The following is a 20,560-nucleotide window of genomic DNA, read 5'->3' on the forward strand; positions in this document are numbered from 1 at the left end:
ACCGATCAACTCGGAATGAGGGCCAGTGTTCTGCACAGGCATGTGTTGGCAACAAAAACCTTACCCCCCAAAACTGGCAGAAGTATTAAAAATTGTTGTGGAATGTGTGAACTATGTGCGAAATAGTGAAGCACCGCAACTTCAAAGAGCTGTGTAATGAAATGGGCTCTGAATTGAAGGTACTTCTGTACCATTCGGTGGTTATCCTGGGGAAAGGTGCTGAATCGTGTTTTTGCCATGCGTGTGGAATTAGCCCTGTTTTTGCGAGAGCACTAACATTGTCATGCAGATTGCTTCAAAAATTCTGAGTTCATTCTCATTTTGGCGTACATAGCCGTTATCTTCGATGCTCTCAATCAACAGATGCAGGGGGGTGGAGCCAATATTATCGAAGTGGAAGGAAACCTGAAGGCTTTTAATAAAAAAAAAGCTGCCATTGTGGAAACAAAGAACAGAGAATGATAACTTTGCAAACTTTCCCCTGCTGGACGACTGTGTAAGTAAGATTGAAGATGAGTTTGGAATAGGAGACATTTCTGTACCCGGGGAACTGAAGCAAGCAATTGCCATGCACTTAGATGAGCGCGCAAAGTCTCTCAATGGATACTTCCCCACCATAGAGTCACATACAGCATGGGTGAGTCAGCCGTTCACGGGTAGTGTTGCGACAGCAGATGTCAATGATGAGTACCTCGTAAAAATCATTGAACTTCAGCAGAGCCAGGTTCAACAGCGACTCTTCAGAACAACAATGCTCTCAACGTTTTGGTGTCACCAAATCGTACTGTACCCTCTTATTGCTAAGAAAGCCCTTGAGATACTCAAACCGTTTCTTACTACGTATCTTTGCGAGCAATCCTTTCGAGGATGGTAGATATAAAAACGAAGAAAAGGAACAGACTTTGTAGGGAAAATGATATGAGAGTGGTACTTGCCAAGGTGAAGCCGCGCATTACTGAACTTGTCTCTAAAAGGCAACGGCAAAAGTCACATTGATTTGCAGTAAATATTCATTGAGCTGTTTTTGTGTGACATTCATGTTTTGTTGGTTTTGTTCTTTGAACACAGTGATTTTATATGTGCAACTGATGCATGGTTCATTTTGTGCACTAATAAAATATATATCTCTATGTTTTGAATTAAAAAAAACAAACATTTTATTTTTCCAACTATGAAGGGTTTGGTGAATGCACGTATGAAACTTGCGGGGTTCAGTACCTCCAACAAGGTTAAGAACCACTGCTCTATAGCAATAATTTAAAAGGAAAAAGCAGGTTGGTTTTGGCTTCTGCAAATGAATGGCACTTTAAAAAAATCAGACAGGCTTGGTGGAATCTCACCAATACCTGAACCTGGCAGGCTATTATTTTTGCCCCTATTATGGGTTATCTTTGACAATAACCATACTATTGCCCTTAATAACCCCCTGGCTAAAGATGGGAAGCCTATTTATTTCAATTGCCTGTTCTATTATCAGCATCTCAGTTCATGTTAATTGTTATGATTCTAGAACAATACTGTATGTGGCACTTACAATTTATACCGGGGGCTAAATAATTTAGCATTGTTTATGCTAATTTAGTAGACTAGTATTGAAATATTTAAAAATATATGGCATTTATATATGCTAATTTATATGGCTTTACATTAGTTTGCAGTGTTTTATTTGATATGTTATTATTATTATTATTATTATTATTATTATTATTTTATGAATAGCATGGGCAGGAGCATGTAAAGGGTAGTTACAGTATATGGCCTTATAAAAATGACAAAAAAAGATTGATTGGAAGACAAGGAGTACCATGTCTTGATTTGCTGCCCAGTGCCAAGGTAATTTTTATCTGCTATTGCAATCTAGTAAAGTATTTTAATAACCAATGCACAATATTAGTTCCATATGATAAAATCATACAACTGACAAAGTATATGCTGATAAATCACTGTGTTTTATCTGTTAAGATTTCAAAAGCATTTTTCGCAAATGCATTCACTAGTTTAACATGAGAACTGGGAATAACAAAAAACAAAACTCAACATTTGTACAAGCCAGCAAAAATGAAAAGCTCTGCATATATATGAATCCATATTCAATAGGTACACCGAGCAAATGTTAAATAAATAAATGAATTACAATCTAAAGCAAAAATCTGATTATCCATCAATTATGTAATGTAAAAGCAAAGCAATAAAATATTACGGATTTTCTCACACAATCTTTTTAAAAGGTAAATGTACACTAAATAAAATAAATAATGTTTAATGATACATACAGTGTCTCATCCCTGCACTTGTCATCTCCTTCATGACTACTAAGCCTCCTCCTCTGTGGCCTCCCCTGTTCTTACCTTTCCGCTCTTTTACCTATCCTGCATGTCTCATTTTCTACTCTCCCTGCTCGATGTTGGCCGCTGCTCTCTGCAGCTTCCTTTACTGACACACCATTCCCCTTACAGTCCAGTTAAACTCCCCACCTTTGCATATAAAGCTCTTAATCACTTCTCTCCCATCTTCAACCTATATGTCTACACCTCCTGGGCTCTTACAGTGGACACTGCTTAACCTCTACCCTGGCTTTTTTCTCTCATGCTGGCCTCCTACTCTGTCTCCCTCCTCCGGAACTCACTCCCTTGCCAAGTTAGTCTTTCGACCAGTGTCACTAGCTTCTCATGTGCAAAACACGCCTTTTCTTTAAAGCCTACCAGTTGTCCTCCTAAATTTCCACTTACCTTCCCACTCTTCTTCCCAATTTACCTTCCAAATGTTCAACCCTCTACTTAGTAAGACAGGGCAATTATTACTCTTGTTTCCTTAGCAAGTTCCGTGAAAACTGTGCTCACTGCCTGTTGTCTGCAAGCTCCATTTAGCGACTCTGAAACTGTCAAATTGGCTATTACCCTGTGTACCTTGTGCCAAATTTCATCCCCTCTCCGTGACTCCCTCCATCGCTTGCCCTGCAAAATATTGGGTTTCCCTACCCTCGCCCCATGTACTCATACAACCTAGTCTATAATTTTATTGCTTACGTTTGTTGAAACTACATGTTAGCATACTTCAAAAAGTCAGTTTATTTCTAATGTGCAGATACCTGTAAGAGGTTAACATAAGTGGTTACAACAGATTTCTTCTCATTTATATCAATGGACCATTCTTTTTAATGTTTTTTTTTCATGAACTACATGTAAAACCCTTTTACAAATGAATAAGATATTAAAATGGGATTTTGACATAAATAGAGTTGGACAGGATTGTTTTTTCCACACAACAGTAACATTGTAGCTGGCATGGGAACATGAAAGTGACTGAGTGAATTAAGTGACTGGTCAATCCAGTCCACAGTATTTCGTGGTAGGGTCCATTGGAGACCACTGTACATTGTCAATGATGGTTTCTTTATATTTTCGTGGCTTACAAGAAGACGGTTTTCCCTTCGATTGCATAGTAAGAAGATCCCATTGGATTATGATCAAGAATCCCACTGAATTATAATTGGACCACTTGATAACAAATAACATTTCTATTAATATACTGGTGAATGAAGGTTTGATGATTTTTTTTTTTTTTTTGGGGGGGCCATAACCTTAATTTTACTTTTAATAGTATTTGTTTAACATGTGTATTTATTATGCATCAATAAAGAAAAATTTGCTTCTAAAATGTTTTGTAGTCTAGTAAATGGATCCATACTCACCGGGGTAAATTTACTAAAACTTCTAAAACAGAGAATCGGCCCATAGAAACTAATCAGATGCTGTCTATCATTTTCTAAAAGGCAACAGAGAAATGATAGACAGCATCTGATTGGTTGCTATGGACAACATCACCAATTCTCTGTTTTAGAAGCTTTAGTAAATTTACCCCACTGTCTCATGATTTTAGCGAGAACCAGCCCAGACTGTGTATTGCTAAGGTTGGTTTAGGAATTTGGGGAGAGGCAATGGATGTTTTATTATTTATCCATTATAGATTCTTTCTTATTAATTCAGTGCGGTTTCTACATCTACTGCACACACCTGAAACCTCATTTAAAATGAACAGGCTTTTCAAATGACTGAGAAAAGCTCTGTACCATTGCTTATGGATGTATTCACAAATGCATGCAAATACATCTGTTGTACAGTACATTATATAAATGGTATATGGAATGATTGTTGGAGACATGCCCAATGTATACTGTACAGTCATGCAAAAGGCACTTGTGTTTTTTTACATGCAGTCTGAACTTTGACACAAGCACAACACCAGGTGAGTAGGTTCCAATAGACTATGCTTAGCAAAACAAGACAAACATTGAGAGTGCGCTAGTAACTGTAAGGTGAGACATTTCTGACAAAGGCATATTTTCAGCATCCCACAGTCTTTTCCATTTAACCCCTTTTTGAACCTATACTGGCAATTTTTGGGCATTCTAATATCAACAGCTTTACAGTTATTTATGCATTTGGTAGACAAACAAATTAAATATTTTAAATTGTATTTATCTTTAGCTGCATTCATTTTAATTGAGTAATTACAAAGAAAAAAATTTCAAAAGCAAAAAAAAGAGGGGATAGAAAAAATTCAAGGGAAGAGGGTACATAAAGTCCAATATTAGTAATCATCAGTCAGAAAATAAGAATTTACTTACCGATAATTCTATTTCTCGTAGTCCGTAGTGGATGCTGGGGACTCCGTAAGGACCATGGGGAATAGCGGCTCCGCAGGAGACTGGGCACATCTAAAGAAAGCTTTAGGACTATCTGGTGTGCACTGGCTCCTCCCCCTATGACCCTCCTCCAAGCCTCAGTGAGGATACTGTGCCCGGACGAGCGTACACAATAAGGAAGGATTTTGAATCCCGGGTAAGACTCATACCAGCCACACCAATCACACTGTACAACTTGTGATCTGAACCCAGTTAACAGCATGATAACAGAGGAGCCTCTAGAAAAGATGGCTCACTACAGCAATAACCCGATTTTTTTTTTTTTTGGTAACAATAACTATGTACCAGTATTGCAGACAATCCGCACTTGGGATGGGCGCCCAGCATCCACTACGGACTACGAGAAATAGAATTATCGGTAAGTAAATTCTTATTTTCTCTAACGTCCTAAGTGGATGCTGGGGACTCCGTAAGGACCATGGGGATTATACCAAAGCTCCCAAACGGGCGGGAGAGAGCGGATGACTCTGCAGCACCAAATGAGAGAACTCCAGGTCCTCCTCAGCCAGGGTATCAATTTTGTAGAATTTTACAAACGTATTTGCTCCTGACCAAGTAGCTGCTCGGCAAAGATGTAAAGCCGAGACCCCTCGGGCAGCCGCCCAAGATGAGCCCACCTTCCTTGTGGAGTGGGCATTTACAGATTTTTGGCTGTGGCAGGCCTGCCACAGAATGTGCAAGCTGAATTGTACTACAAATCCAACGAGCAATAGTCTGCTTAGAAGCAGGAGCACCCAGCTTGTTGGGTGCATACAGGATAAACAGCGAGTCAGATTTCCTGACTCCAGCCGTCCTGGAAACATATATTTTTCAGGGCCCTGACAACGTCTAGCAACTTGGAGTCCTCCAAGTCCCTAGTAGCTGCAGGCACCACAATAGGTTGGTTCAGGTGAAACGCTGAAACCACCTTAGGGAGAAACTGAGGACGAGTCCTCAATTCCGCCCTGTCCGAATGGAAAATCAGATAAGGGCTTTTACAGGATAAAGCCGCCAATTCTGACACGCGCCTGGCCCAGGCCAGGGCCAACAGCATGACCACTTTCCATGTGAGATATTTTAACTCCACAGATTTAAGTGGTTCAAACCAATGTGACTTTTGGAACCCAAAAACTACATTGAGATCCCAAAGTGCCACTGGAGGCACAAAAGGAGGCTGTATATGCAGTACCCCTTTTACAAACGTCTGAACTTCAGGGACTGAAGCTAGCTCTTCTTGGAAGAAAACTGACAGGGCCGAAATTTGAACCTTAATGGACCCCAATTTCAGGCCCATAGACACTCCTGTTTGCAGGAAATGTAGGAATCGACCCAGTTGAATTTCCTCCGTCGGGCCTTACTGGCCTCGCACCACGCAACATATTTTCGCCAAATGCGGTGATAATGTTTTGCGGTTACATCCTTCCTGGCTTTGATCAGGATAGGGATGACTTCATCCGGAATGCCTTTTTTCCTTCAGGATCCGGCGTTCAACCGCCATGCCGTCAAACGCAGCCGCGGTAAGTCTTGGAACAGACAGGGTCCTTGCTGGAGCAGGTCCCTTCCTAGAGGTAGAGGCCACGGATCCTCCGTGAGCATCTCTTGAAGTTCCGGTTACCAAGTCCTTCTTGGCCAATCCGGAGCCACGAATATAGTGCTTACTCCTCTCCATCTTATCAATCTCAGTACCTTGGGTATGAGAGGCAGAGGAGGGAACACATACACTGACTGGTACACCCACGGTGATACCAGAGCGTCTACAGCTATTGCCTGAGGGTCCCTTGACCTGGCGCAATACCTGTCGAGCTTTTCCCAACGGTTTATAATCATGTGGAAGACTTCTGGGTGAAGTCCCCACTCTCCCGGGTGGAGGTCGTGCTGAGGAAGTCTGCTTCCCAGTTGTCCACTCCCGGAATGAATACTGCTGACAGTGCTATCACATGATTTTCCGCCCAGCGAAGAATCCTTGCAGCTTCTGCTATTGCCCTCCTGCTTCTTGTGCCACCCTGTCTGTTTACGTGGGTGACTGCCGTGATGTTGTCCGACTGGATCAACACCGGCTGACCTTGAAGCAGAGGTCTTGCTAAGCTTAGAGCATTGTAAATGGCCCTTAGCTTCAGGATATTTATGTGAAGTGATGTCTCCAGGCTTGACCATAAGCCCTGGATATTCCTTCCCTGTGTGACTGCTCCCCAGCCTCGCAGGCTGGCATCCGTGGTCACCAGGACCCAGTCCTGAATGCCGAATCTACGGCCCTCTAGAAGATGAGCACTCTGCAACCACCACAGGAGGGACACCCTTGTCCTTGGTGACAGGGTTATCCGCTGATGCATCTGAAGATGCGACCCGGACCATTTGTCCAGCAGGTCCCACTGGAAAGTTCTTGCGTGGAATCTGCCGAATGGGATTGCTTCGTAGGAAGCCACCATTTTACCCAGAACCCTTGTGCATTGATGCACTGAGATTTGGCTCGGTTTTAGGAGGTTCCTGACTAGCTCGGATAACTCCCTGGCTTTCTCCTCCGGGAGAAACACCTTTTTCTGGACTGTGTCCAGGATCATCCCTAGGAACAGAAGACAAGTCGTCGGAACCAGCTGCGATTTTGGAATATTGAGAATCCAATCGTGCTGCCGCAACACTACCTGAGATAGTGCTACACCGACCTCCAACTGTTCCCTGGATCTTACCCTTATCAGGGAATCGTCCAAGTAAGGGATAACTAAAATTCCCTTCCTTCGAAGAAATATCATCATTTCGGCCATTACCTTGGTAAAGACCCGGTGTGCCGTGGACCATCCATACGGCAGCGTCTGAACTGATAGTGACAGTTCTGTACCATAAACCTGAGGTACCCTTGGTGAGAAGGGTAAATTTTGACATGAAGGTAAGCATCCTTGATGTCCCGAGACATCATGTAGTCCCCTTCTTTCAGGTTCGCAATCACTGCTCTGAGTGACTCAATCTTGAATTTGAACCTCTGTATGTAAGTGTTCAAAGATTTTAGATTTAGAATCGGTCTCACCGAGCCGTCTGGCTTCGGTACCACCACAGTGTGGAATAATACCCCGTTCCCTGTTGCAGGAGGGGTACCTTGATTATCACCTGCTGGGAATACAGCTTGTGAATGGCTTCCAAAACTGTCTCCGTGTCAGAAGGAGACATCGGTAAAGCCGACTTTAGGAAACGGCGAGGGGGAGACGTCTCGAATTCTAATTTGTACCCCTGAGATATCACCTGAAGGATCCAGGGGTCTACTTGCGAGTGAGTCCACTGCGCGCTGAAATTCATTGAGACGGGCCCCCCACCGTGCCTGATTCTGCTTGTAAAGCCCCAGCGTCATACTGGGGGCTTGGCAGAGGCGGGAGAGGGTTTCTGTTCCTGGGAACTGTCTGATTTCTGCAGCCTTTTTCCTTTCCCTCTGTCACGGGGCAGAAATGAGGAACCTTTTGCCCGCTTGTCCACGAAAAGACTGCGCCTGATAATACGGCGTCTTCTCATGTTGAGAGGCGACCTGGGGTACAAACGTGGATTTCCCAGCTGTTGCCGTGGCCACCAGGTCTGAAAGACCGACCCCAAATAACTCCTCCCCTAATAAGGCAATACTTCCAAATGCCGTTTGGAATACGCATCACCTGACCACTGACGTGTCCATAACCCTCTACTGGTAGAAATGGACAACGCACTTAGACTTGATGCCAGTCGGCAAATATTCCGCTGTGCATCACGCATATATAGAAATGCATCTTTTAAATGCTCTATATGCAAAAATATACTGTCCCTATCTAGGGTATCAATATTTTCAGTCAGGGAATCCGACCACGCCAACCCAGCACTGCACATCCAGGCTGAGGCGATTGCTGGTCGCAGTATAACACCAGTATGTGTGTAAATACATTTTAGGATACCCTCCTGCTTTCTATCAGCAGGATCCTTAAGGGCGGCCATCTCAGGAGAGTGTAGAGCCCTTACAAGCGTGTGAGCGCTTTATCCCCCCTAGGGGGTGTTTCCCAACGCACCCTAACCTCTGGCGGGAAAGGATATGATGCCAATAACATTTTAGAAATTATCAGTTGTTATCGGGGGAAAACCACGCATCATCACACACCTCATTTAATTTCTCAGATTCAGGAAAACTACAGGTAGTTTTTCCTCACCGAACATAATACCCCTTTTTGGTGGTACTCGTATTATCAGAAATGTGTAAAACATTTTTCATTGCCTCAATCATGTAACGTGTGGCCCTACTGGAAGTCACATTTGTCTCTTCACCGTCGACACTGGAGTCAGTATCCGTGTCGGCGTCTATATCTGCCATCTGAGGTAACGGGCGCTTCAGAGCCCCTGACGGCCTATGAGACGTGTGGACAGGCACAAGCTGAGTAGCCGGCTGTCTCATGTCAACCACTGTATTTTATACAGAGCTGACACTGTCACGTAATTCCTTCCAACAGTTCATCCACTCAGGTGTCGACCCCCTAGGGGGTGACATCACTATTACAGGCAATCTGCTCCGTCTCCACATCATTTTTCTCCTCATACATGTCGACACAAACGTACCGACATATAGCACACACACAGGGAATGCTCTGATAGAGGACAGGACCCCACTAGCCCTTTGGGGAGACAGAGGGAGAGTTTGCCAGCACACACCAGAGCGCTATATATATACAGGGATAACCTTATATAAGTGTTTTTCCCCTTATAGCTGCTGTATCATTTAATACTGCGCGTAATTAGTGCCCCCCCCTCTCTTTTTTAACCCTTTCTGTAGTGTAGTGACTGCAGGGGAGAGACAGGGAGCTTCCCTCCAACGGAGCTGTGAGGGAAAATGGCGCCAGTGTGCTGAGGAGATAGGCTCCACCCCCTTATCGGCGGCCTTATCTCCCGTTTTTCTATGTATTCTGGCAGGGGTTAAATGCATCCATATAGCCCAGGAGCTATATGTGATGCATTTTTTTTGCCATCCAAGGTGTTTTTTATTGCGTCTCAGGGCGCCCCCCCCCCAGCGCCCTGCACCCTCAGTGACCGGAGTGTGAAGTGTGCTGAGAGCAATGGCGCACAGCTGCAGTGCTGTGCGCTACCTTGTTGAAGACAGGACGTCTTCTGCCGCCGATTTTCCGGACCTCTTCTGTCTCTGTAAGGGGGCCGGCGGCGCGGCTCTGGGACCCATCCAGGCTGGGCCTGTGATCGTCCCTCTGGAGCTAATGTCCAGTAGCCTAAGAAGCCCAATCCACTCTGCACGCAGGTGAGTTCGCTTCTTCTCCCCTTAGTCCCTCGATGCAGTGAGCCTGTTGCCAGCAGGTCTCACTGAAAATAAAAAAAACCTAAACTAAAACTTTCACTAAGAAGCTCAGGAGAGCCCCTAGTGTGCACCCTTCTCGTTCGGGCACAGAGATCTAACTGAGGCTTGGAGGAGGGTCATAGGGGGAGGAGCCAGTGCACACCAGATAGTCCTAAAGCTTTCTTTAGATGTGCCCAGTCTCCTGCGGAGCCGCTATTCCCCATGGTCCTTACGGAGTCCCCAGCATCCACTTAGGACGTTAGAGAAACATAGATGATACAATCATAAATACATATACACACATAATACAGGGCAAGGCACATATCTGTATCTGCAGTCTCTTCACATCGCATAAATAACCCGGTATATTGGCGGTTGACGCGAGTCGATGTGCGGTGTGAAAGGGGCAAGTCCTGAATTCCTGTGTCACCTGACCCGGTATTTCAACCCAGAAATAACCCTGCTTTATTCAGGAGCGGTGTGAATGGGTAACCCGGGTTGATGCGATCCGGGACCTGTTCACAGTGTGGAGGAGGTGGCGTGGAGATGATCTCATCTCTAAGCACCGCCTCTGCACCCGCCCTTGATGATGCCAGCACCGCCTCCGCCCCCGCCCCCGATGACAACCTGACCTGGCATATTGCCGGGTCGTGTTGCCAGTCTGAAAGGGGTCTTATGCGGGTCGCACCAGGGAAGGACCCACGTACAATTCCCGGGTGCGACCAGCGCTTGCAATGTGAAAGCAGTAAAAGTTAGAAGACTGGAAAAGGCAACCTATTACTGCTACATTTGGGAGTTCAGAATAGAAGTTATGGAAGAGTTGGTATGGTCAAGTGTGCCAATTCTAGCTCCGTCGCCCTCAGTAGTATATAAGGCATGTGCCAAGAGAGTCATTTCATTACTGGAGAAGAGGGCTTCATGGAATGTGGAGCTGCAGAAGTTTCCATTTCAGAGTTATACTGTATCTTAGCAATAACTTTAGCTAGAGTGGGGGGTTTCCATAATTGAGCTACAGTAATGCGGGTCCAGGTTAACAGTGACCTTAACTACTTCCGACAATAAATAAAAAACCTTAGTCCAAAATTGGGCGAGGAGAGGACAGTCCCAGAAAACATGTAAGAGTGTACTGTATCTTCATCTGAACACCGATACCAACAGTATTTCGAGCATGATGACCACATTTTATATAGTGTAAAGTAAAGCCACTCGCACTCTTCTTGGAAGGCTTGCCACTCCAAGATTTTGGAGCATTTCTGAGGGAATTTGTGCCCATTCATTCTGTAGAGTATTTATGAGGTCAGTAACTGATGTTGGATGAGAAGGCCTGGCTCTCAATCACCACTCCAGTGCATCCAAAAGGTGTTCAATGGGGTTAAGGTCAGAGCTCTGTGTGGGCCAGTCAACTTCTTCCACACCGAACTCATCAAACCATGTCTTTATAGACCTTACTGGGGCACAGTCATTTTGGAATAGAAAAGGGTTTTCCCCAAACTGTTGCAACAAAGTTGAACGCATAGCATTGTCCAAAATGTCTTGGTATACTGAAGCATTAAGAATGTCCTTCACTGGAGATAAGGGGCCTAGCTCAAAACCTGAAAAACAGCCCCATACCATTATCCCTCCTCCACCAAACTTCACAGTTGCCATAATGCAGTCAGGTAGGTAACGTTCTCCTAGCATCCGCCAAACCAAAACTCGCCCATCTTACTGCCAAACAGAAGTGTAAACCGTCACTCCACAGAACACGTTTCCACTACATCACAGTCCAGTGTCGATGTGCTTTACACCACTCCATCTGATGCTTGGCATTGGACTTGGTGGCGTGAAGCTTGCATGCAGCTGCTCGGCCATAGAAACCCATTCCATTAAGCTCACGACGCACAGTTTTTGTGCTTACATTAATGCCAGTGGCAGTTTGGAACTCTTCAGATATGGAATCAGCAGAGCGCTGGCAACTTTTAGCAGTTGTTGACCCCACTCTGTGGTTTTTTAAGTGGACTTCCGCTTCGTGGCTGAGTTGCTGTTGTTCCTAAATGCTTCCACTTTCTAATAATATCACTTACAGTTGACCGTAGAATATCCAGCAGGGATGGAATTTCACAAACCGTCTTATTGCAAAGGTTGCATCCTATCACAGTACCACGGTTGAAGTCAGAACGATTGAGTTGTATCACAAATGTTTGCAAATGGAGACTGCATGGCAAGGTGCTTGATTTTATACAGTTGTGGCAACAATTCAATAAGTAACAGGTGTGGTCAAATACTTTTGTTCATATAGTGTATATAGTGGTGGCTAGAGCTAACTCCCCCCCCTCCTCCCGAGCCCTAAGCCTAAAAGTTACCTCGATACTTTCTTTTGGGATGTCGGCTGTCGGTCTTCCGGCGCCAGTACTGGCTATTCCATGATTTGAAGCCTAACATTTTGTTCTTTGCCTCAAAAGTAGTTCTGGTCATTATCTTGCTATAGGATGAACACTTGACCAACTAGGGTGGTTTTTTTCTCTCTAATAAAAGCATTGCTCTTTTACATTTTTAGCTTAAGCACACCGGGAAGTGGTAGCTTTTACAAGCAACCACTTAATAACCCCACATACTGAGGAACGGCGTAAAAAAACGTGATGAAACAAAGAGTAAAAATTTGGATTATTTGGTTCATAAGACCTTTTTACAGTCTTCAGAAGACCATTGGCGGTGCTTAATGGGCCAGTCTAGTTTTTTTTCATTACTGCAGAACATCTGAAGTCCTTAACCAATTACCCTGAAGTCTTTTAAGAGACATAATTTACATAATTGTAAATTTTGTGCTAATCGAAACATTTTTAACCTCTTGCAATTTTGCAATTTACTGTTTACCTTTCTACTATGGTGGTCATTCCGAGTTGATCGCAGCCAGCAACTTTTTGCTGCTGGTGCGATCAACTAGTCCACGCCTATGGGGGAGTGTATTTTAGCTTAGCAGGGCTGCGAACGCTTGTGCAGCCCTGCTATGCTAAAAAAGTTTTGTGTAAAAGAAGACTAGCCCTAGACCTACTTACCCTGTGCGACGCCTTCAGCGATGCAGGTCCCGGCTTTGATGTCAGACATCCGCCCTCCGTTCTTCTGACCACGCCAGCGTTTTCTCCACCACTCAACGAAAACGGCCGCCAACGGTCTGGTGGAATGCCTTCTTCCTGTCAATCTTCTTGCGGCCACCGCTGCGACCTCTTTCTTCGTAATCCGCGCCATAACCCGGTGACCCCTGTCACCGGGCAATGACGCTGCGCATACCGGATCCGTTTGCACCGCAACGATAAACCGCTGCGTGCGAACGGGTCGGAATGACCCCCTATGTGCCTAATTCAGCATGGCTTGTAGATGTGCGAAAAATCACACATCTACGATCCATTACACTGACATGGGGGGGGACGCCAAGCACAGAACAAGTTCGCCCTACATGCCTGGTCCTGCCCACTGTAAACATGCTAAAGCATCGCATGGCAGCGATGCGTTCGCACGTTTAGGGTAGCCCTCTGCCTACGCAGCCTAGCTGCGGAGGCAGATGGCTACCCGCCATGTTTCGGGTCGCAGAGGCTGCGTATGAAATCAGGCAGCTGCCACGGCCCATCTCTGCAAATGGTCCTGACACGTTTGTGTTGTCCAGACATCGCTCCACCTATGCCGCCGTGACACCCCTTAAACGATGAGTCGATGCCCTCCTGTCCCGCGAACACCACTGCCTCTCAATAAGGCAGAGGCGTTTGCACAAGTGAGATGCTGTCGCATCTCACTGTGTGCGCACACGCAGCGCCACTGCTGCACGTGTGCATACTTCACAGGGCTTCAGCATGCAAAAACAATCGTACCTACGTTCCATGCTGAATTAGGCCCTATGTCAGGTTATTCACTGGACTAGAATTGCCTAAATTTCAATAAAAACTGGGGGGTGTTCTCAATCTTTAGACCAGTAGTGTATGTTTTTGCAAATGTGAGTTTTTGGACTAAGTAGTTTATAGACACAGTGGTTTCAAAAGAACAGATACAAAATAGTTTAATTAAAGTCAATTGTAAAATTATAGCATTTCAGTGAAGAAAACTACAATGAGTTTGATTAAAGCAAATATGTATTTTTATGCAGTGGAATTTAGCTTTTTTCTCAACAATGCTCAAAATTGGAGCCGCAACTTAAAAAAACATGTAATGTGCAATATGGTCTGTCTCTGGCCTGTAATTATAGTTTTTATACTGTAATCAAACATTATAGTGTATAAAACAATGATGAAATCAAAGCAATCTTTCTTAGAATTACACTATTGAGCATCGCACCAATCCAAATTCAGTTTATACCTTGTGTTGATAAAACATCACAGCTTTGCAGTGAAGCATTTATTGTACGCAGCTTATAAGCATTAAGTGTATACTTTATATAATGTTTAATGTTAGCTTTTTTAAGAATCATAAGTAAAAATAAATGTCTAATTGATAAAAGAAAAAAAAGTTGTGCAATTGTTCTGTAAACTTTGGAAAGGTCACTGCATTCAGTGTTCACTAACAACTTTAAAGTAGGAAAACATGTATTTTAATAATACAGAAAGTAAGGCAATTATAATGATGCATAATAGAAAGTAAAAAATGTTGAGCAAGGAGGAGGCATCTAATTTATCTTCAGCTTTTTGTTTAATCATGCAATCATTTATAACAAATACATTCCGCCAGTTTCAGTAAAAGGTTTTTGGCTCACACTGCTGGCTGAAGCAACCCAGATATATTTTACTTAATGTCATCCAGCCCTCCTTTTGACTATGAACTATGTTTGGATGATCGGCAAAGCTGCTATAAGATCTTACTTCAATATATACAGTACTTTATTTTATCTTTTGGAATGAGTTTATTAATGAGGACCTGTCCTAAAGGCTGAGGATTTTTGTTGTTGCAATAATTAGTTGCTCATATAAATTAGTTATCAGAAAATAAAAACTCTTCCAAGCCATTTTACCTAATAGAGAGTCTTGCATCATGGGGAGCAATGAACATGGTACTCAGGCTGAGCAGTCTGCTGTCCAAATCCACCCCCACCCCCCAATTCATACGTCTACATCAGCACCCTAGACCGGTAAGGAGACCTTAATTTACTGACATAGGCCCTCATTCCGAGTTGATCGCTTGCTAGCTGCTTTTAGCAGCAGTGCACACGCTAGGCCGCCGCCCCCTGGGAGTGCATCTTAGCTTAGCAGAAGTGCGAACGAAAGGTTAGCAGAACTGCACAGGAAAAATGTCATGCCGTTTCTGAGTAGCTCCAGACCTACTCCTTCCTTGCGATCACTTCAGTCAGTTTAGTTCCTGCTTTGACGTCACAAACACGCCCTGCGTTCGGCCAGCCACTCCCCCGTTTCCCCAGCCACTCCTGCGTTTTTGCCTGGCACGCCTGCGTTTTTTAGCACACTCCCTGAAAACGCAGAGTAGCCGCCCAGAAACGCCCACTTCCTGTCAATCATACTACGAACACTCAAGCGACTGAAAAACGTCGCTCGAGCTTCTGTAAAACTGCAAACTTTTGTGTGAAAGTACTTAGCGCATGCGCATAAATGCCGTTTTTTCACCTGATCGCTGCTTTGCGAAAAACGGCAGCGAGCGATCAACTCGGAATGAGGGCCATAGTGCAGGGCAGTGGCATCGCAAGGGGTGTGCGAGGGTTGCGGGCCGCAACCGGATGTGACACCCGCTGAGGGGTGACACCAAAATGCCGGCTCCTGCTCAGTGGCATGAGCCGAGTGCTGCACTGTTACATTATGCGCAGCACTCAGCTCCTGCCACTGAACAGGAGCTGGCACTGAAGAAAAAGCACTCCGCGGGAGGCAGCACTCCCGTGAAGCCCCACCCCTTTTTCTGGCACCGCCGAACCGGGTGTACAAAGCGTATGTGACACCTCTGGTGCAGGGGAAGCTATTAGTGAAAAGACAAGGAATCAGCAGCAGAAAGAAAGAAGTAATAATGCCACTGTATAGGTCATTAGTACGGCCTCATCTAGAATACTGTATTCAGTTCTGGAGGCCATATCTTCAAAAGGATATTAATACATTAGAAACTGTACAAAGGAGGGCAACTAAAATGGTGCATGGCCTACATCACAAAACATACCCAGAAAGACTAAGAAATCTCAATATGTATAGTTTGGAGCAGAGAAGGGAAAGGGGGGACATGATAGAAACTTTCAAATATATCAAGGGTTTTAACAAAGTCCAGGAGGGAAACATTCTCCAAATGAAGAGAAGCAATAGGACACGAGGACATGCACTGAGACTGGAGGGGGGGAGGTTCAGGGGAAATTTGCGGAAAAATAATTTCACAGAAAGGGTAGTGGACAAGTGGAATTGCCTCCCATCAGAGGTGGTAGAGGCTAAGACAGTAGAGCAATTTAAACATGCATGGGATAGACATAAGGATATCCTTACAAAGAAATAAGGATCAAATAAGGTTAGTGATAAAAAATAATATAAAAATAAAAATAAAAAATAAAATAAAAATAAGGGGCAGACTAGATGGGCCAAGTGGTTCTTATCTGCCAACAAATTCTATGTTTCTATGTTTCTATGTCCAGTATTGCATACAAAGAGGGAAATTCAACTGATCCCCCGAGAGCTATCCAATTTGCCATCACTATCAAGGATTTGTTTTTCACCTGCCCGGAGGCAAGAGAGAGAATCCACGATAACGGACCAGTTTTTGTGATCATGGCCACAAAAACACATGGATCCAGAACTTATCCAGAATTTATGTGTTTTCATGCAAAAAACATGGGCTACAACTGAATTGCCAAATAATGATCATTGGGCAAAAATCACGGGTAATGCCCATTTTTTTCAAAATGAAAAATTAATGGGCACAATTTAATTCCCCATTTGAAATGCGATTGTGATAAGACTGAGTAATATTATAATACTGAGTAATATTGCAAAGATTTATGAACATGAAGATTCTGGAACAGAGCTTTTAAAAAAACTCTGTCCCAGCAAATAAAAAGGAGATGGAGTACTGCATCTGCGGTGGCTTTATTTGCGGGGGATCAGTCTGTGCATGCATCGGTAAGTAAAATAACTTTAACCTGTAACCCATTCTGCTGCTCTGCCTGACTTCACAGCACAGCTGATCTCGGAGCTGACGTCTATGTTTTACATACCGAAAGCTCATTGCAGCTCAGCATACCATAAATGGATGTCGGTTCCTGGATCAGCTGTGCTGGGAAGTTGGGCAGAGCAGCAGGATTACAGAAAGGTTGGTGCAGTACAGCTGATCATAGAGTCTCAGACGTGGCCTTGGAGATCAGTTGTGCTGGGAGGCAAACAGCAGCAGGCTCACTGAATGGTCAATGCAACACAGCTGATCATAGACAGCCGTTGCACTGAAATCAGCTGTGCTGGGAGGCAGGGCAGAGCAGCAAGATCACGGAAAGGTCAGTGCAATTCACACTGGTGTATTTATAATGGGTAACCATTATTTTTCATACTTACCCTCCAGACAGCGCTGAAAGTATGGCGGTATGGGGCTGTATGGCGTACCGGTAAGAAATTCCCAGCTGTTACACCGTACCGCTATGCCGTCCACCATATCTGCATCCCGCTGGCTGCTGTGTGAAGGGAGGAGAGCGCAGCGCCTCTCCTGCCCCTCAATTCTTTGTGATGTCTGGTCTCTGGAGGCTGCGGCGGCAGGGTGAATCTCAATAAGGCACCGGTTTGCAAGCCAATCAGAGCTCGCGAACCAGCAGCCACAGCTTCTGATTGGCTGCCGGTCCGCGAGCTCTGATTGGCTAACGAACCGGCGCCTCATTTGAGATACACGCTGATGGAGACTGCACTTCACAAGCATTGAGGGGCAGGAGAGGCGCTGCGCTATCCTACTCTCACATAGCAGCAACACACTGAGGCAGCGGTGAGCGGGGGGGCAATGTGTATCTGGCACTGTGGGGTCATTTGTGTATCTGGCACTGTGGGGCAATGTATATCTGGCACTGTGGGGGCATTTGTGTATCTGGCACTGTGGGGGCATTTGTGTATCTGGCACTGTGAGGGAATTTGTGTATCTGGCACTGTGGGGCAATGTATATCTGGCACTGTGGGGGCATTTGTGTATCTGGAACTGGGGGGGGCATTTGTGTATCTTGCACTGTGGGGGAATTTGTGTATCTGGCACTGTGGGGCAATGTATATCTGATACTGGGGCATTTGTGTATCTGGCACTGTGGGGGTATTTGTGTATCTGGCACTCTGGGGCAATGTGTATCTGACACTCTGGGGCAAAGTATATCTGGCACTGTGGGGCAACGTGTATCTGCCACTATTGGGGGTCATATGTGTATCTGGCCCCCCATATGTGTTTCACGCCCCCATTTTCATTGGCCACGCCCCATGTGGCATTTGGCCACACCCATTTTTGGCACGCGCGTGCACTCAGTACGTATAAGAAATCTTTTCTACTTGCACCACTGCCTCCGGAGTCTCGCGGCGCTGCAGCAGCGCTGCCGAAATCACTGGCCAAATGGCGCAGCCATTTTTCCAGAGATCTGCGCATGCGCTGTAGACTCTGGGACAGCGCTAGGGTGCCCTCGGAACCCTAGTGCCCAGAGCTAAGCACTGCCACTGGCTAGAGAAAAGGGGGCCAAGTTGGAGCCTGCACACAGGCCTCCTCCTCTCTAGAAACGCCTCTGGCAGTACAACTGATCATAGACAGACATCGATGCCGGGATAGCTGTGCTGGGAGGCCGGGAAGTGGTGGGGGAGGAAAGGAGGAGTAGCAAGGGAAGGATTTGAAAAGATCACTTTCTCACTTGCAAGACAGAAAAAGGGCTCCTCCTGAATAAAAATCGCTGATTGATCTTGGCAAATTCAGGTGTGCGATCAGGATTTGAACCAGGGCCGGTTCCGGGGCTTCTTGCGCCCCGGGCGGCATTAGGGGGCGTGGCTTCATACAGGGGGCGTGGTCAGTTATGCCCCCTGTACTGTAGTAGGATGTGCGGTGCGCGATGACGTCATTGCGCACCGCACAGCAAAGGTCCTCTCCACGAAGGAAAACTAGACGCTAAGCGTCTAGTTCCTTTCGTGGAGAGGACCTTTGCTGTGCGGTGCGCGATGACGTCAACGCGCACCGCACATCATTACAGTTAAGGTCCTCTCCAGGAAGGGAAACTAGACGCATAGCGTCTAGTTTCCCTTCACAGCGGGCAGCCCACGAAGGGAAACTAGACGCGTAGCGTCTAGTTTCCCTTCACAGGACAGCGGGACAGGGGGCAGCGGCAGTGGGGGGCACCACAGCAGCAGCGGATCTTGCCATGGTGCAGCGCCCTCCGGATGGCGCCGGCGCCCTCCGGAAGGCGGCGCCCCGGGCAAAAGTCCTGCTTGCCCGTGGCAAGATCCGCTACTGATTTGAACCAGATACTGTACTAACTTAAGGGCATGAAGGAGATTTTTGCAAAAAATTTTGTAACAGACCTTTGATACATTTATTTTTAAATGATACCAATATGATAAAGAATATCTAAACATCCGTTTTCACAATACTGTATATTAGTAAAACGTATTGAAAAATTTGCTCTTTAATGTACTGTTACTAGAGCCTCTCTGTGACACAAGGAAAACTTTTTTTTTTCTCTGTGTCTATTTTTTCAACTTGTCCTAGACCTTGGTTGCAAGTGCAGATGTTTCCTAATACAACTAACCTCAATACACTATGTGGCGCGAGATGCCGGTGGGAGTAAGCCGCAAGGTCCCATCCGACTCCGACTTAAAATGCTCCTTAGTCACACTGCAATGTGACTAAGATGCACCAGGAGACTGTGCTGATTAATTTTATATGTGACACTTGAATATCTATGTGTGTGACCGAGTCTGTATATGCTAGCACAATGGAACTTGGCATGGATTAAAGCTGTGGCTGCTACATTGTTGCACTTCATATACATATACAGATTCAGAGATTCAGTCGCACACAGATATACAAGTGTCGCATATCAACTTAATCGGCACAGTCCCCTGGTGTATCGTAATTGTATCACATTGCGTCTAAGATGCATTTTTGTGTACAGCTCAAAAAAAAAAACCATACTAGCAAAGTCCCATGGGACCTGATGTGCTGAGAGGAGCTGTTTGGCATGACTACAACAACAATGTATGACGACACAACTGTATTCTGCAAATGGTCAAGGAACAGAAAAAAACAAAACAAAGGAAAGAACTAAATATTTGCAACGTCAACAACAGGAATATAGTGTTATATTGTCAGACAGAATTAGCGATAGTGAGAGCGTGAAAGGATAAAAATAAATGGATGACAAAGACAAAAAATGATTTAGAGCATTATTGTGTCTTTAGTAGTAAAACCGATTACTTACCATCTGTAGACCCCTCCTGCAGATCTGTTTTTTTGGCTTTAGATTTCTTTGTAGGAGGTGACAATGCATTTTGATCAGGCCCCTCTGTGAACACAAATAGGTATAATAATATATTAAATGTTTGCATTAAAACCCATTGTTCTCTTATTCGCTTAACATAATCCATGTGGATTCGATTAAAAGCTAAGTAATGTAAAGTGCTTATAGACAAAAGGAAGCATTCTCACACACAAATCACACA

At 44.9% G+C, this 20,560-nt stretch overlaps 1 protein-coding gene across 2 annotated transcripts in view; it reads right to left on the reverse strand.

Annotated features, from left to right (window-relative positions):
* MACROD2 (mono-ADP ribosylhydrolase 2) overlaps positions 1-20,560 on the reverse strand; it is a 3,123,444-nt gene that overhangs the window by 197,016 nt on the left and 2,905,868 nt on the right. For both annotated transcript variants that reach the window (XM_063918531.1, XM_063918530.1), the window contains exon 11: positions 20,320-20,403. In XM_063918531.1, coding sequence (XP_063774601.1) covers positions 20,320-20,403 — 84 coding nt within the window. The remainder of the gene's footprint in view (positions 1-20,319; positions 20,404-20,560) is intronic.

Source organism: Pseudophryne corroboree, chromosome 4 (assembly GCF_028390025.1).
Source record: "Pseudophryne corroboree isolate aPseCor3 chromosome 4, aPseCor3.hap2, whole genome shotgun sequence".
NCBI lineage: Eukaryota > Metazoa > Chordata > Amphibia > Anura > Myobatrachidae > Pseudophryne > Pseudophryne corroboree.